At 40.1% G+C, this 19,337-nt stretch overlaps 1 protein-coding gene across 1 annotated transcript in view; it reads right to left on the reverse strand.

The window, feature by feature from the left end:
• Positions 1-19,337, reverse strand: part of NCKAP5 (NCK associated protein 5) — a 1,079,978-nt gene that overhangs the window by 57,910 nt on the left and 1,002,731 nt on the right. Inside the window, 3 exon segments of the mRNA XM_060178101.1 lie at positions 7,676-7,808; positions 10,717-10,853; positions 14,683-14,997. Of these exon segments, the coding sequence (XP_060034084.1) occupies positions 7,676-7,808; positions 10,717-10,853; positions 14,683-14,997 (585 nt within the window).

Below are 19,337 nucleotides of genomic sequence, written 5' to 3' on the forward strand. Positions count from 1 at the left end.
AGGTGTCTCTCTCTCTTTCCCTCTCTATCTCCCCCCACCCTCTCAATTTCTTACTCTCTCTATCCAATAAATAAAGATAATAAAAATTGAACAAGACAGGACTAGAACAACTTCAGGAACCCACCAAATCACTGGTGAGTGCAAATACATGTGGCTTGCGGACAGAGAGGAGCCTAGGGAGAGGTTAAGTGGCTGGTAACAGTCCAACAGTTTACCAGTTGAGACACCACCTCCAATCTGTTTCACCAACAAAAAGAAGGCTGAAGTGAGGAGAGGACTACCCTGAGACTCACAAAATGTAACTGTGAGTCTCCATTGCTACTGCTCTAAGAAGCTGCAGCAGCAAGGGGGCGGCCCTGTGCTGAAACCAGGGAACAGAGAACTAACCGGGAAACTCAGGAGAAGATCTGTACCTCAGTGGCTTAGCAGTGGTACTGAGAGAGTCTCTTTGCATAACCACTGGATTATCTCTGCCACACCCTGTTTTATCTCTTGGTCAGGAGTGAGGGATTAAGCTAAGAAGCCTAATTACACTTTAAAAACCCTCAGGCTCCCATAGCCTACGTGGAAGAAAAAGAACAAAAGAGACTTTTAAGCCACTGTGCTCCACCACAATGATTAAAATAATATTGAAACAACTGTCAATTCCCACAACTGTGAACCCTTTAATTACCTTACTTAGACACAAGTCAATCCAGGCAAGAGTGGCCAGTAATTTGAAAAGTAGAGAGAGGGACCTCATAACATACTATATAGAATGGTTAAACCAACAAAAAGAAATATTGGAGAAATGAACCAGGACAAGAGTCCAGCTAAAAATCCCACAAAGGTTGAACCACAAAACAATGAGGTCAACATCCAAACACTAGTTAAGGAAATAATGACAGGAGTGAGTAAATAGTTTGAAAGAATTGTCATCAGAAATGCAGAAACAACAAATGAGACCCTGGAAGAAAACACTAATTATCTCTAGGTTATTAGAGAGCTTAAAGCTGAAATAGAGAAGCTAAGAACACAACTAGCTGAACACGCTAAAACAGTATCAGAACAGGGTAACAAAATAGATGAACTTCAGAAAACAGTAGAGAGGAGAGAGAATAGAAAAAATGAGGCTGAAGACAGGATTAGAAAGATAAAAGATGAATTAGTGACAATTAAAAAAGAAGTTAGAGATCTCAAAAAGAGATGAAGAGATACTGAAAACAACAACAGAATCCTATGGGATGACTTCAAAAGAAATAATATACACATTATTGGCTTACCAGAGGAAGAAAGAGAGGGAGGGGAAGAAAGCGTTCTACAGGATATAACAGCTGAGACAGTCAGACTACCATAAATATGTCATATATCAGAACACTCTAAAAATCTATAAGAATGGTATTAAAATATCTTCAATCATATCAAATAATATTGCATCCGCCGATCACAATCTAATCAATGAGAGTGCCACCTCAGCATGCTTCACTTCAGACTGTGTCACTATAGCAACCAAAACAATAAAATATCTAGGAAAAAAACCTAACCAATGTAGTGAAAGGCTTGTATACTGAAAATTATGAGTCACTACTCAAGGAAATTAAAAAAGACACAAAGAAGTGGAAAGGTATTCCATTTTCATGGGTTGGAAGAATCAACATCATCAAAATGAATATACTACACAGATCCATATACAAATTTAATGCTATCCCCATCAAGATCCCAACCACATTTTTAGGAGAATAGAACAAATGTTACAAATGTTTACCTGGAACCAGAAAAGACCTCGAATTGCCAAACAATCTTGAGAAGAAAGAACAAAACTGAAGTCATCACACTCCCAGATCTCAAATTGTATTATAGAGCCATTGTCATCAAAACTGCTTGGTACTGGAACATGAAAAGGCATTGTCGGAATGCCTCTAGTTCTGCTTCTGGGATCCCTTCTGTTACATTGCTTGACATTGTGGTCTGTTTACATGGTCATTCTGTTACACTGGCTTGGTCTCGCTCCCCCTGCCTCCGGGAGATTTTGGTTTAGTCCTTGCTAGTTTCACGCTTCTACCTTCTCCCAGCCCCCTATCCTATGTATTTCCTTGGTTCCTGATGCTGCCGGCAGAGGAGAAGATGGAGGACAAGATCATGTTATGATTAGGTTGTTGGACTGCTTGCTTGCTCGTAAATAAAGATTAAATTGTGTTCTCAGCTTAGCCACGAGTTTCTGGTCATCTCTGTCTCCCGCCTGTGAAGCCAGCCTGGTGAAAACAACAAGGCATACTGACCAGTGGAATAGAATTGAGAGCCCAGAAATAAACTCCCACACCTATGGACATCTAATCTTTGACACAGGTGCCCAGACTATTAAATGGGAAAAGCAGAGTCTCTTCAACAAATGGTGTTGGAAAAAATTAGTTGAAACATGCAGAAGAATAAAACTGTACTACTATATTTCACCAAAAGCAAAAGTAAATTTTAAGTGGATCAAGGACTTGGATGTTAGACCAGAAACTATCAGATACTTAGAGAAAAATATTGGCAGAACTCTTTTCCACATAAATTTTAAAGACATCTTCAATGAAATGAATCCAGTTACAAAGAAGACTAAGGCGATTATAAACCTATGGGACTACATCAAATGAAAAAGCTTCTGCACAGCAAAATAAAGCAATACCCAAACCAGGAGACCCCTCATGGAATGGGAGAAGATTTTTATATGCCATACATCAGACAAGAGTTTAATAACCAAAATATATAAAGAGCTTGCCAAACTCAACAACAAGAAAACAAATGACCCCATCCAAAAATGGGGAGAGGACATGGACAGAATATTCACCACAGAGGAGATCCAAAATGCCTAGAACCACATGAAAAAGTGCTCCAAGTCTTTGATTGTCAGAGAAATGCAAATAAAGTCAACAATGAGATACCATTTCACTCCTGTGAGAATGTCATACATCAGAAATGGTAACAGCAGCAAATGCTGGAGAGGTTGTGGGGTCAAAGGAACCCTCCTGCACTGCTGATGGGAATATAAATTGGTCCAACCTCTGTGGAGAACAGTCTGTAGAACTCTCAGAAGGCTAGAAATGGACTTACTCTATGATCCTGCAATTCTTCTCCTGGGGAATATATCCTAAGGAACCCAACACACCCATCCAATATGATCTGTGTACATATATGTTCTTAGCAGAACAATTTGTAATAGCTAAAACCTGGAAGCAACCCAGGAGTCCAACAACAGATCAGTGGCTAAGCAAGTTGTGGTATATATACATAATGGAACACTTCTTCTTTTAGCGTTTGCCCTTCTTCCGTAGCCAGTCAACAGCATCAGGTTGAAAGCTGTCAGGAGCTGCTTGTTGCTGGCTTTGAAAGTGACTGGGATCCATGTGGATTCAGTCGGCTAGAAAGGATCGTCAGTTTCCCCAATGAATGGGTACTCATGGGATGCACCACGAATGGAATACTACTCAGCTATAAAAAGTGGAAACTTCACCATTTTCAGCCAATCTTGGATGGACCTTGAAAAAAAAATCATGTTAAGTGAAATAAGTCAGAAAAAGAAGGATGAATATGGGATGAAGTCACTCTCAGGCAGAAGTTGAGAAACAAGATTAGAAGAGAAAACACAAGTAGTACCTGAACTGGAATTGGCATATTGCACCAAAGTAAAAGACTCTGGGTTGGATGTGGGGGAGAATACAGGTCCAAAAAGGATGATAGAGGATCTAGTGAGGGTTGTATTGTTTATATGGAAATTTGGGAAATGTTATGCATGTATAAACTATTGCATTTACTGCCTAATGTAAAACATTAATTCCCCAATGAAGGAATTAAAAAATAAAAAAATATTAAAAAATGCCCACTTGGAGCAGTGGATTTGTAGTGCTAGCACTGATCCCCAGCAACAACCCTGGATGGAAAAAAATAAGAGAAAGAAAAGAAAAGAAAAAGAAATCATCATTGATGAACAGACTAAATATGTATTTACGATATGTCTATGATGTGTCAGGCCCCATGCTCAGTGTAAATTTGAGTAATCAAGACACTAATGGGACAGATAAGCACGCAGAGAAATGAATAGATATCTAAGTGGTACGTGACAGAGTCAAAACCGTGCACTATCAGAAAACAGATGTTAAAGACTACCTTGACTAATGAAGCTGCACTAGGAAGACTTCCTGGAGGAGTTTCAATTTGAATCAGGTCCTAAGAACTGGGTAAGAGTTTTATGAAGGCTAGAGAAGAGAGGATGAGATATGAAAGCAATTTTGCTCCAGGAGAAGAACTACAACAGCAAAAGCATAGAAGATTCTGACTGCATTATATGTTCAGGACAGGGTGAGCATTTTGATGAGGCATAACGTCTAAGTCATAAAATAAATAAAGATGAAGTCAGAGAGGAAAATCCAAGGGGAAGTTTTGGGATTTTCTAAGAAGGGGGAGATTAGATTTTGTCTATGGGGAGGATCTTTGGAGAGTTTCTGGCAATGGAACATGATAGGGTTCCGCACTTTTGTGACAGCCTGGATGATACATCTGCAGGAGGTAGACTGGCAGTAAGCTGACTGGGGTGAAAAGCCCAAGGAGGCAGAGAGAATGTGCAAATCCAGTAAACATCTGCAGTACTAGAACTGAAGAAGGGGCAGGTTGGGACTGTCAGGTCAGGGAAGTCAACAGGAACTTCACAAGAAAGTAAGAGAAGAAAAAGAAAAGAAAAGCTCCCACCTTCATGATTTGTATTCTTAGACGAATGGCGAGATGATCAGTTAAGACAAAGAGCCTGAGAGCATGAATTTTTAGAAAGGAAAATAAGGTGTTTCAGTTTGTACTGTTTCCTTGGAGTTTCCTGGCAGGGCCAGTGAAAAGTCAGTAGCAGAATCAGAAGTCTGGGGTAGAAAAACTCAGCTTGTGACTTTATTTTTCTAAAGCCAGGCTTAGACCGGAATATCAACCACCCTCCACCCTCCCTTCATCCTGAGATTAGAGATGCTTTGCTACAATTCCACTGGGTTTTCCTTCACCCCTTACACTGACATTGATTTCTACTCCCTCCTTCACCTTCAACTTCTGACCCTTGCTCATGCTTGCAGGAAAAGGACAGGAGTATTTGCTGGGCCCCCACTTAGCAAATTAGAGTGGAAGGAAAACAGCACTACTTCTGCATACTGCTTCAGCTGCTGTGCCAACTACCCGTCTCTCACTGCAGAGAACCCGTCTCTGTGAGGATAACCTGGACTTTCAAAACATATTTCAAAGTCAAGCTAGAGAACCCAACCTTGAAAGAAAAGATACATATTTACTTTAGTGCTTTCTGAGCCTGTAGGAAGGGTTTTTGGAAGTTCATGTTGTTTTGCCATGTTCATTGTGATTCAAGCTAAGCATGGGCATTCAGGAGCGTGGAGACACAGGGCGCTCTGTTTAGAAGAAGGGACACTGAGGCACGCTTTGACTGCCAGGGTGAGCGGACAGTGCCTGAGTGAGTGGGTGTGGAGAGACAGTGTGGATTGAAGTAGAGGCTCCTGAGTGTGCATTCTCCAGAGGAGGGCACATTATCACTGTTACATGCACTCCCCTACCTAAGGGGAATGTCAGGGAAGAGGGGGAAGGGCAGTGTTTAAGAAAGGGCAAATGGATTGGAAAATATCCAATAAGACTTTAAGCTATACTAGCATTTTTTAACATTTTTATTTATTTTCCCTTTTGTTGCCCTTGTTATTTAAGTTACTATTATTGCTGTTATTGATGTCATCGTAGTTGGACAGGACAGAGAGAAATGGAGAGAGGAGGGGACGGCAGAGATGGGGGGAGAAAGACAGACACCTGCAGACCTGCTTCACCACTTGTGAAGCGACCCCCCTGTAGGTGTAGAGCCGGGGGCTCAAACAGGGATCCTTAAGCCGGTCCTTGCACTTTGGAGGGAGGCAGGGACCAACTTCATGGTCACAACCACGTCTGATGAAAAAAGGAAAGAAAAATATATATCTCCACTGTGTAACTCACTCGAGGCAGCACCTACTGTTAGTGCTTTTCTCTTAATTCTATTTTCTTTTCATATAAACATGACAACATTTTAAAAGTTGAAGGTGCTACGTCCACCCTGTTCCCTTTCCTAGAGTTTTTTGGGTGCTAGCACACCTGAGCCATGCTAGTTTTTGCCACACATTCCCCTCCTGGCAACATCACCACCAGCCAGCAATGAGTGATGACAGTTCTAGAAATGGCTCATTGTGAATGCTGTGGGTGGGAACTCTGCTAGAGGAAAGGACCTTGTTTTCAGCCTCATGTTTAGTGGTAATTCTGTGTAAAAACACCACTTGCTCTGGGGTCTGGTGGTAGCACATCCAATAGAATGTACCTGTTAGCACACATAAGGAACTAGGTTCAAGCTCCTGGTCACCACCCTCAGGGGTGAGCCATTCCCGTAGCCACTGTACTCATTTATTATAACTATTGTTTACTATCTAAAGAGTCTTTGCCCATTTACTCACAGCTAGAAAACTGGCCCCAAAGGGCTTTCAATAAAGGAGGAGAATTTTAGAGTTGGAAGAGGTTCTGGAAATATTTCTTAGATGAAGCAGCCATTCAAGAATAGGTCAGTGAAGTGAGGTCACTCAGGAGGGAACGATGGACAAGGAAAAGGAAAAGTTTGAGTCAGAAGCTGACCTGGCCCTGGGTACCTTCATTAGCAAGTCCCAATGATGAGACTCCCTTCCTCCATCACAACAGGTGGACACTGACAAACCACAGAAAGCTGAAGAGGACAACAATCAAAAGTGCCAGAGGAATTGGTCACTGTGTTCTTGGTGGTCCTTGTAGGATTCAGACACAGGCCTTGCTTCTCTGATGATTTGCAGGAAGCAAGGTGCAACATGGAGAGGCAGGTTAATAGCTATTATCAGACACCAATTTTATATCGCAGATGTCACAAATGCTAAGATTTGAAACACTGGAGACACAGGGTTGATAGATTGTTTTTCCCTATAGTAACTTACCAGACTTGCTTTGTGAAAGTCAAGGTTTCATCTTACATAACTGCTCAATTACTATTTGGAAAAATTTGATTAGTAAGAATGATTCTCTGATAATTCTAGAATGACCTAGAAGAAAATCAGATTGAAGATCACATTTTGTGTTAAGGACTCATCTGTCCTCATATCTGTAATGAAATGTCATCTGAATTTACATTTTAAATGCCTCAGGATGATGTTTATTCCACTGTCAATTCTGATTCATATATATATATATATATGTTTATGCATACATATGTTCCTATATATAAAGACGTTTCTACTTAATGAATAGGACTGTTTACAGTGACATGGTAACAGGTTCAGAGCTACACAGTGTGATGTTAGCAATGAGCCTGGGAAATTCCACCCATGTCTCACTGAGTGGTTTAACTTGCCAAAGTCTGTAATTAAGAACAAAGTTATCTTTATAGTCATCCCTTCCTTACTGAGATTGCTCAATTACATACTTTTGGGGAGATGACTGAACTGAAAATAAAATCCTTACAGACTGCACAGCAATGTCATGGAGATTATACCAGAAAACAAATTTGATGCACACAGACAATCTTCTGTACATACCAGGAAATTGGATCTCAGGAAAGATCAAGATGCAACAAAAAGGGGAGGGGCTAGGCAGAGCAGAGGGAAGGCACAACGGGAATGTCCACCATGCTCACGTGCATTACCTTGGGTGCTGCTCTTCAGTGTTTGCACTAATTTGCCCCTTCCAGCTCCAAAACCATGATTTCCATAGTCCGGGTCACTGTCACTATCACTGCCACCACTGGCAGAGTATGTACACATTCTGGTTACCTTGTCCTAAACAAGTAATATGACACTGTTATGATTAATCACACAAATGGAAATGGAGAAGATGTATCTGCTGAGGATGGAAAGCAGTTCGTATTCAGCTTTGTTTATGTGCACAGAATTCTGTTCCCATTGCTCCATTCCCAGAACAGTCTGTGTCTATCAGCTGGTGGAGTCTTCAGAGTTGCACAAATGAGTTGTGATAATCAAGCCATGAGCACACTCTCCCCCTGTCTCAGGTTCAGGGAAATCCCCAGCTCTGCATTTTGTACTCTGCTTTACAGGGTCTCATTTTTCTCAAGTGCCTATTATGAGCTCTGTTCCAAGGCTAATAGCTTATTTGTTTAACTGATCTTACCAATGGTTTTCAAGTATCAAAAAGTACAAAAAATCAGCCTTAAGAACAAAAGAATAAAGCTTGCCTAACTTATGATTTTCTTCCAATCCCTGGAAAGATAGGAGCTTTTGGAAAGTATGCAACTGCTAGCCAGATTTAATCTTCAAATCTACTCACAGTTCATCACTCTTCCCTTTTTCCCCACTCCCAAACACACACAATCTGACCCATCAGGTTGCTGTTGGTGTGGTGATAGTGCTGTGTTCAGTAATTGCAGAGGCAGTTGGCATTACAGGAACAATTTTCCCCATGTTCACATAAGCAGAATACACAACTCTTATGTGCAGAGTCAGGAGTGGTTGAGACTGTTACATTCACAACCCAGCCCTGTTAGACTCTTATTTCCTACCCATCCCAGATAGTCCACAGGGCGGATCTCTAAAATCATAGGATGTCATTTGGTCATTTGGAAATCAGAAAAATACATTTCTAGAATGTAAGTTCCCTTGGTTGGGGTTATAAATTCCAGAAATTTTCTCATGTCTTTACTCATTAATTTGTTTAATCATTAATCTACCCATTCAATAGATGCTTATCAAGTGTCTAATTCACATTGAAAACTGTTCTAGGGTGTGTGGGTACAGAACCCTGTAGTGTGTACTGATAATCTAGCCAGGAGGTGTCTATGAACAATGGCATGTCTGATGGCTGTGGTTCTAGGAGATCCCTAACTCTAGAGTTTCATTAACACTCTTTGGGTGTGATGACAGACAATGTACCTTCTCTACATTCAGCCTACACGAATGAAACAAGGCACTTTGCTAAGTACTAGAAATACAAAGCTAGGTTTTGATTCAAACTCTCTCAGGAAGTCAAGGAAGCAGACTTCTAAATTCCAGGTCACTGTGGTGACTTTTACAAGTTAACTTCTAAATTCCAGGTCACTGTGGTGACTTTTACAAGTTATAGCAGGATTTCCAGTAGGCTGGCATAATATAGGTGACATATGGTGAGAAGGGGACCCTAGAGGTGTGTGCACGTGTGTGTGTGTGTGTGTGTGTGTGTGTGTGTGTGTGTGTTGGTGTATGCTTATGATAATGATTGAGGAATGGCTTGCTATCACACACAGAAGAGATAGTTTCCTCCTGGTGAGAGCTGAATATTTTTTCTTAACTGTCTTAGAATTGCCTAATCTTTTGCCAGGGTCACTACCTGTCATTTATGTACTATTTTCCTCAAATTCTGGGTGTCTTTTATGTTTTTTTTTTTACCGTTTTAGTATTCCAAATAAACACAGAATCTTTGCAACAGTGCTTCTGAAACTGTACTCCATGGACCACCACTATCAGCCCCACCTGTGAATATTAGAAATGTGTGAATCTTTGGCTTATGTGAGAGAGAGTAAGCTGTGTGGCTCTACTGGTGATTATAATGTCTATTCAAGTTTGATAGTCACTACCACTGTACTGAGGAGTCCTAATAATGTTGTGTTTAAATTCAAGCATGAGAAAACACAGTGGTTTGCTCCTTTTTTTCAGACCTCCACCTGTAAAGACAGGCTTTATGAGTGCTAAATATGGATTTCTGAGGGACGAATTCTAAAATTGGTTCAGAATCTCTCTGGAGTTTTTGTTATCTGCTGAAATTTGAAACCAGGGTAGGAGAGACACTTCTTTCTCTACTGATCCATGGTCACATATTCATTCCAAACTGTTAAAGGCTGAAAAAAGACTGTCTTGCCCTGACTGAGAGGGATCACAGATATGGGCTCAACTGAGTATTTTCTTATCACAGTTGGGTTTAATCTCTTAGGATTTGGGCTGCTCATCCCAGGTTTGGGACAGTCAAGGCAGAAGAAATGAGAATGATTAAAGAAGGATTAATACTATCTGACAGTTGGGTCATATATCCTTTCACTCACCTCCCAAATGTCCTAAGGTGGGCTAGCCCTAGGACAAGTTAAGAGATACTGAAGAGGTAGAATATGGCCCAGGTAACCAGTGGAGAAAGGTAACCTAGGTTACCAGGCAGCCCAGAGATGGTGGGAGAGACCTGGAGCCCAAGTTCCTCTGAGGTACAGTGCCAAATCCAGGGTCCCACCTGTGTTATCTTGGTGGGGGGGGGGGAATGAAGAACCCAGAGTAAAAATGAGAGGGAATTGATGAAATACTAGTCTCCAGAACCCTGGCACATCATTTGGACACTCCAGGTGTCAGTTTATTCCTCCATAAAAGGAGTGATATTTCACCTACTTGACCTGCTTCATAGAAACCAGGTGGAGATTAAAGTCACTGGTGAGATAATGAAAATATTAAGTTGTCCTAAATGGTGTTCTTACAGCTTAGGAGAACAAAAGCTTTTTCCACAACCTATAATCAAGAAATGATATTCAGATTCTAAATGTCTGGGGATAGATCACTGAAAGTACCCAGGGCATTACTTAGTAGATCAGGAACAAAAATGGGCCTTGGTTTTTACTCAGTGAACCAACAAAAAATTTGATTTAAATTAAATGTATCATAAAAGTGTTTGACGAGGACACTTTTCACACTCAGACCATAGAGTGTGCCTCCCTCTTACCTGGGTCTCTGTCACCTGGTCTCCACTCCCCCAGTCTGGAAGCTGTTCACTGGCCATTGTGTTTTCTGCATATTCAAATGATGAGCAAGTCTGAGGTCTTGGTTCTGTTTCATTCTGCTTTTGGGAAGTGATTTTTCCTAAATGAGGATGTACATATGAAATTACAATTAGTTTCCACCCATGTTTTACAAATTTAGAGAGAGAAGTAGGGGAGACATTCAGAAATAATGTCTAAAAGATCTAAATATAGTGAAAAATATTCTATCCCTATAGGGTATGTGCTAATCAAAATGTGTGCATAATTATGTGTATCTTTCAAGGACATAGACCTTGGAGCCTCAAAGGCAAACTGTCTTTGTATTACTCTCCCACAACATGTAAATAGACCTCGAAGGCTAGGAAGCATCCAAAGGGCAAACATATGTAACATATTGTTGGGGTGTCTGCACTAGTGCACCCCAGTGTGCATACACATGACCATGCACAAACACCTGGATTCTAGCCCATGTGCCCCGCGTGAAAAGGGCACACTTTATGAGTGGTGATACAGGTCTGTAGGTGCCTTCTTTCTATGTCTCCTTTCTTCTCAGTATTCCTCTGTCCTATCAAATAAAACAGAATGAAAAAAAAAAAAAGGAAAAATATGGTTGCCAGGAGTAGCAGATTCATAGTACCAGCACTGAGTCCCAGCAATAACCCTGGTGGCAATTAAAAAATATATATGTACATATACATATATATATATATAGAGAGAGACAGAGACAGAGAGGGAGAGAATTACTCATCAAATAGCAAATAATTTCTTCTCAGAGCCTTGATTGTGGCAGAAGGAATTATCATAATTTCCAAAAAAGAGTATTCAGATTTTCAATCTTTCCCATGCAAAAGCAGGGAAACTGTATTTTCCTAGACTTGTTAAGGTTATTTTGAATAAGTTGCAATAGGATACTATCTCTGCATGATAATCTTAAAGGTCTTTCAGGCAGAACCACTCAAGCTTTGATATGAATACACATTAGCTAAGCTTTTCTGAAGTTGCAGGTTCTGATTCAGTAGGTCTGTAGTAGGATCTGGTATTCTTGTGTTTCTTTTAAAAATGTTGTTTATTTATTTATTTATCTATTTATTATTTCTCAGAGCACTGCTCAGATCTAGGTTATGGTGGTGCTGGGGACTAAACCTGGGATCTTTGATGTCTCAGGCATGAAAGATTTTTTTGCCTAACCAGCCTGATTCTGCATTTGTGACAAATATCCTGGTAATGCTGATGACACTGACCCTGGGTCACATTTGAGTAGCAAGGGTGCAATTAGCAAGAATGATTAAAGTTCTTCCATTACCTATCATAGGAGACTAACCTACAGTGTGTCTTCCTTCCTCATGCCAGAAAGGAGGATTGCTACTATTATCTTCCAGCCTCAGTGACAATCAACAGAACATGCTGTGATAGCCTCTCAACAGAATTCTGCTTGTGAGCAGAAGCAAAGTAATTGTATTTTCATCACCACTGTGAGCTTTGTACAGTTATTTCCATTTTGGATATGAGCGATAATAGAAAAACAAATTTAAATGCATATATTACATAGGAAGTGACTGCTCCATGCAGGAATAATCCCACATCCCTTTATTTCAGCTGTTTCTTGTTTCACTAATTTTTGAAGTATGCATCCGGTAGTCACAGAGAAAAGAGAAATTCTAGAAAACTGGCCCTGTGACAACCCCATTCAGTGGACAGGAAGCTGTAGGGATGGGAGGCACAAAAATGCAATGTAATGGTGTTGACCTCACTCTACCGTCTACTCCATTTCTACAATTCTTCATGACAATTCGATTAAACACAAAGCTTAGAAAATGGGTACAGTGAATATTAACTTCAAGATCATAACAATCTTCTTCCTATCCCTCTCTTATGAAGCAATTCAAGGTTTGCGGTCTCTCTTCAATTTGTCATAATGACAGCATTTAATCACGGAGTCTACTCAGCAGCCCATTGCTAAATTGAGGTCACACATGTGACTATTCAGGCATGGAGCACATGATCTATAACTAAGATTTCACTCCTGAATCTCTGGAGGCTGTATCATTAATTAACAAATGCATTTATTTCAAAAACTAATGTGTGTTACAGCTTCTTAAAGTGTAGCCTTGGCTTGAATGAGCAGAAGTTTGTGATGAAACATTAATGGTAGCTACTATGAAGAACTCAACCATGGGAATAGTCCAACCACATTCATTCAAATGTTTTTTTTCAGATTTTATTTATTTATTAATGAGAAACATAGGAAAAGAGAGAAAGAGCCAGATACCCCTCTGGTACATGTCTTGCCAGGGATTGAACTCAGGACCTCATGCTTAAAAGTCCAATGCTTTTTCCACTGTGCCACTTCCCAGACCACACATTCAAAAGTTTTGAATTTCTTAGAAATTTAAAAGTTTTCTAATTTCTCAGAAGCCTATACTATACTCTCTACTTGTGGTTCCTCCTAATAACACAAACTCTTCAGCATCTGTCTCTATGCTTCTACATTCATAAATGCAACATAAACCACATGCATTAAGTTATTTAGTGTCATCTTGGGTAACAGCATATATATATATATATATATATATATATATATATATATATATATATATATTTTTTTTTTTTAAATATTTATTTATTTCCTTTTGTTGCCCTTGTTGTTGTATTGTTGTAGTTATTATTGATGTCATCATTGTTGGATAGGACAGAGAGAAATGGAGAGAGGGGAAGACAGAGAGGAGGAGAGAAAGGTAAGACACCTGCAGACCTGCTTCACCTCCTGAAAAGCGACTCCCCTGCAGGTGGGGAGCCGGGGGCTCGAACCAGGATCCTTCCGCTGGTCTTTGTGCTTTGCGCCACGTGCGTTTAACCCGCTGCACTACCGCCCGACTCCCAGGTATATTTATTTTTAAAGATGAATTTATTTTAAGAGAGAGAGAGAGGCCAGAGCACTGCTATGGCACGTGGAGTGCTGGGGATCAAACCTGGGGCTTCAGGCACATGAATCTTCTACTCTACCAACCAGGCTGCTTCCTGGCTGACATAGTAACTGTTTTTGTTTGTTTGTTTTAACCAGAGCATTAATCATCTCTAGCTTTTGGTGGTGTGGAGGATTGAACCTGGGATTTTGGAGTCTTAGACATGAGTCTCTTTGCATAATCATTATACATAGCAAATGTTTTTAATCTTGAGGAAACAAACACTAAGTTTTACCTTTCCCCTAGTCATATCTTTAATCATGAAAACTTGTTTCAATCAATAGTAACAAAGAATGATGCTTATAATGTGAAGCTTTACTTCATTCTGTTGCTGTGAATGCACATGATATATCAATCTAAGATTTCAAATAAATACATTTGAATAGGACAGAAGTACGTCACAAGAAATATGTTTAGGAAAGCTATTGGGGAGGGGATAGGATATGGAGTTCTGGTGGTGGGAAATGTGTGGAGTTGTACCCCTTTTATCACATGGTTTTGTCAATGTTTCCTTTTTATAAGTAAAAATTAAAAGAAAAAAAGAAATATGTTTCTGGTTAGAGGGCAGACTACATTGCAGCTAAATTTATGTCCTGTGCCAAATCACTCTGTATTCAGAGTTATGTTTTTAAAAGATAAAATTCCATAAATATATGTGTATTTTTCCCAAAATCAACTTATATATTAATTTACTTGTGCCTGCTCACTTGTTTCCTTTATGTGTGTGCATTCGCTTTAATGCAATATCAATAGTAGACAGTGCTTATCACCTATCTCTTTACTTTTCATCTGAAGATTTTCAGCATCCACTCTTCATTGGGCAGAGGTCAATGAGTTACTCACTTCCTGGTGGCAAACTTTTTTGCTATCCATTCTTCATGTTTGCCAGTAAGTCTATTAATAGTATACTTAATCTAATTTGGAAAGTAATAGGCATTTCTTTTTTTTTTTTTTTTTTTTTTTTACCTGAGGAGGCTGGTTTGGGGAGGCGACTTTGAAGTGGTCCTATCCCTCTGGCTGTCATAATGGGGTCAGAGGTGGAATGAACAATCACTTTCTCCTCCGACTCTGGGCCATCTACAGAGGAAGGCACTTCTCGTTCAAGGGTTTGGGCTCTGATGGAAGAAGCCGCACAAAGTGCTGATTGGAGAGAAAGGATCGGCTCAGAGTCATCCAGGGAGTCAGCTTGACATATGTATCGCCCTGCTGAGCGGTTGCCTGAGTCTGGGAGTGGGAAGGTTCCAATTCCACTGTCCAGTGTCCTCATCTGGCAGTTTGATTCTAAAGAGAATAACACAGTGGGGATTAGAGAAGGCTCACATAGACATGCCAAATGGTCCATGACATTTGAATCTCATCTGGAGGAAAAGGGGTCTTTAGAAGGAACAAATGCCAATTAATAAGGTACGAAATTTCTAGTGAGTAGCATGAAATTGGTGTTTATTTAACAGATATATTCTGTTCATATAACATGAGTTAAGAAGGGCAGTAATTATTGGCAGCAGGAGTCACATGTACCTACACTGTGGCTGGTTCCCTAGAGTCAACACAGAAAGGGAACAATCAGTGATTCAAAATTAAACTTAATAATCTCTATTTCAATTGGGAATCACATGGTTTCAATCACTAAAGTGAAATCTATTAACAGAGATGAGCAATGAAAATACATAACAAATTGAAGTGCTGTCCTAACAAAGGTAATTGTGCATCTAGTGCATGAATTACCATCCACTTAACAATGAACTATATCTTTGGCCTCTCAATTTGATTATGAAGACAACTACCTCACAATATATCGAGGGCATCCCCAAAGATACCTTATCCATGGCAATATCATTTTTCACATGGGCTTCACTTGTGTGGTATAGTTTATTTAAGCCAATGAGATGGCTTTCAAGATCTGGATGTTATCTCAATTTTTCCTGTTCATGTTTAGAATAAAACATGTTTAGTAAGTATATTAGCATTTTATAAATTTATGACAGGGAAAAAGGTCCAACTCAGTATATGTTGGCCATGATAGGAGATATAGTAGAATATGATATACTGTTTGTATTAAGAGACTCAACAGCCAACATTTCAGAGATGTTATGCAGAAAAATAGGCTTACAGAGTTGTCTTTGTCAGTAACAGTTGTGTAACTTTACATAAGATTTTTTAAAATTTGAAAATAATGATTTACTTATGAGTATAGCTTCTTATAGTCTCATGAGAGGTACCTGCATACCATTTGTACCACGTCTTGGTTGGAACTTGAAGGAATCATGCTAAATGAGATAAACCAGAAGGAGAAGGATTTGCACAATATTCTGAAACTCTCAAGGTCTCAGGCTACTTAATATGTTGCCTTGAAGACAAACATGAATTTGAATCTTGAGAATTAAAATGACACACAAAATATCATGAGACAGCTAACCAAAATAATAGTGAGACATGTAAAAACAGTATGTTTAGTATATTAATATATAATTACTATGCTAGCATAATCTCATTAATCTTCTTAGTATATTCATCAGATACTCAAAGGTCTTTCACAGGTAAATATTGGTAGTTAATCCTTAAGTATCTTTCTTTACAGAGACTCATTTGATATTGAACAATTAGTATAGGAACATCAGAATTTTCCCATTTCCCAATCCTTCTTGAAACCTCTCTGCTTTGAGTAGAGTTTGGTGAATTTCCTAAATTGCAGTAAAATCAAAAAAGTAAAGTCTAGTCCACTTGATTACCATCCTGTGAGGCAGCACTGTCATCAGAGGGTTCATAGAATGAAGTTCTAGTCTTAGATAAGAAATCCAATTTCTCCTTAGGAATTGGGGAAAGAAAGCTCTAGATTTTAGTTTAGCTCCCATGCACCTCAGCTTGGGGCTGGGGTTTACTGTGGACAGGACATCTGATCAAAGTACACTGATTTACAATATTCCTGAGAACTATATTTGCCTATACTTGATTCCCCCCTAGCCTCTGGAATTACACATGGATATATCTTTGCCAGAGTTTGTCTGACATTTGTCTTATCTCTCTGGACTTGTTGATAAGCACTGCCTCCAAGGGCAATGTTTTTCAGGCTTTGTTTATGAAGTCTCTCCCCACCAAGTATTTTATAGTGCATAGAGCCCTTAATCCAGCTCACTCAAATGCAGACTCAAAATACAAAAAGAGACTGTTGGGTGTCTTTTCACTGATTTTCTGAAAAAATGCCCCAGATATCAAAGCTCAGATATTTTTTCTTGATGAATAACATGGGGCAGGAAGTAAGGCAGAAGAGGAATCTGAGGTCAGAACGATGATGAAGGAAATCCAAGCCTGGTGCCTTCTCAAGATACCAACATTTTCTGGTATTTCCTTTTTTTGGCTTTCAAAAGATTATGACACTAGAAGCTATACAATACAACTTTTTGTACTCCTGAGTTCTGTGATTCTCTTAGAATTGTGCGCATTAGCGTTAAACTCAAAAACTATCAAAACCATTCTTATTTCTAAAATTACAGATGCCAAAAATCATGAATTTGATAGGCTTATTTGTAAATACCTATGAAGTGAGGTGTGGGCAATCAGAGACTTGGACATCATATGCCAACTTTTGCCCTCAAGCAATTTTCCCCAGAAAACAGAAACTTGTGGAAATGGAGTTTACACAGAAATTGCTAACACCTTCTTTATATAAGTTCTTGCAATTCATAAAAATATTGTACCTTAAAAAGGAGTTAGATAGGGGGTTGGGCGGTAGTGCAGCAGGTTAAGCAAACATGGCGCAAAGCACAAGGACCAGCACAAGGATCCTAGTTCGAGCCTCCGGCTCCCCACCTGCAGGGGGTTTGCTTCACAGGCACGGAAACAGGTCTGCAGGTGTCTATCTTTCTCTCCCCCTCTTTGTTTTCCCCTCCTCTCTCTATTTCTCTCTTACTATCCAACAACAATGACGAAAATAATAACTACAACAATAAAACAACAAGGGCAGCAAAATGGAATAAATAAATATTTTAAAAAGGTGTTAGATACTGTAGTTCAGAAGTCAGTTTTTCCCCCTCAGAGTAATAGGAACTTACAAAATAATTAAATATCCATAATAGCAAAGTTCATAAGAGATAAGCTAGCTTTGCAACTTCAAAAAGTTGACTCTGGTTAAGTGTTGAGTTCTCATTTGTGGCTCTGAATGCAGCTGCCAGCATTACTTAGCTAATGAGACGGGTTGGGTCACTGGAATGAGCAGTGGTCTTCATTCTTCCAAAAATCACCATTTATGGCTCTGATCACTGTCAGCTTATCTACTGCCTTTTCATGATCCCATTTACCTTCCCTGACCCCTCTCTCAAGCTAATTTCCTCACATATCACTGCTTGCAAGCCCCAAATGTTCCATAGGAAAATTTACAGCAGTGCTTCCCAGATCTCCCAACCTACTCTCCTGTTGTTAAAATTCGGAGGCTCCAGCTGGCCGGCCTAGCTTCACGGGCGGGTAACAGAGATGACCAGAGACATACGGCTGGGCAGGGAAGCTGTATTTCTTTTTTTTTTTTTATTGCTACTATTCATTATGACTAGACTTTTTTTTTTTTTTTTTTCCTCCTCCAGGGTTATTGCTGGGCTCGGTGCCTGCACCATGAATCCACCGCTCCTGGAGGCCATTTTTTTCCCCCTTTTGTTGCCCTTGTTGTAGCTTCGTTGTGGTTATTATTATTGCCCTTGTTGACACAATTCGTTGTTAGATAGGACAGAGAGAAATGGAGAGAGGAGGGGAAGACAGAGAAGGGGAGAGAAAGATAGACACCTGCAGACCTACTTCACCGCCTGTGAAGCGACTCCCCTGCAGGTGGGGAGCCGGGGGCTCGAACCGGGATCCTTACGACGGTCCCTGCGCTTTGCGCCACATGCGCTTAACCCACTGCGCCACCGCCCGACCCCGGAAGCTGTATTTCTTTATTCAGGAACAACGATTCATAAACTAACCCAAACTAATCACCAAACAGAACTCTGCTGCCTCTTTGCCCCGCGATGGCGCCAAGCACTCTCTCTAACTCTGCAACTCTGGAACTCTCTTGGGGTTCCTTGGGGCAGGGACAAACGGGCCTGCAAAAACTAGCAGGACTGAACCAATTTTCTTGGCAGGGGGAGAGCTAGAACAACCCAATGTAAAGCATACAACAATTCCCCCTTTTCTTTTTAACTAAATGACCACAGTATCAGGGGTGTGGGGTGAACAGAAACCTCTATCATACAGGCATTTTTAAAAAAGAAACTGGCACAAACATGAAGAAACATGTAAGCAAGTAACAAGAACCAGTGTGCTGCCAAGGGAAGGCCTGAGGGGGCAATCTTTTTGTCTCTGTGGACAAAACTTTATCAGCTTAAAAAAACATTTCTTGCCTCTGGGGGGGTGTACTTGCCTCGACAGGCATTTGTATGGGGGTGGGGAATGGCCTAGAGTCCCAAAGGCAGCTGGCTGCAATTTACTTACTATGAAACAAAACTTGTTATTAGCATAACCACAGCACCATCTAAAATTTCTAATAGAGAAGGAATTTGAGACTTTCACATATCAACAACGTTTTTTTAACCTTTTGTTACACCCATTCAAGATGGAGACACACCCTAGGTGTGTGCAGGAAAGGAAACCTCAGG

Source organism: Erinaceus europaeus, chromosome 18 (assembly GCF_950295315.1).
Source record: "Erinaceus europaeus chromosome 18, mEriEur2.1, whole genome shotgun sequence".
In the NCBI taxonomy this organism is placed as follows: domain Eukaryota; kingdom Metazoa; phylum Chordata; class Mammalia; order Eulipotyphla; family Erinaceidae; genus Erinaceus; species Erinaceus europaeus.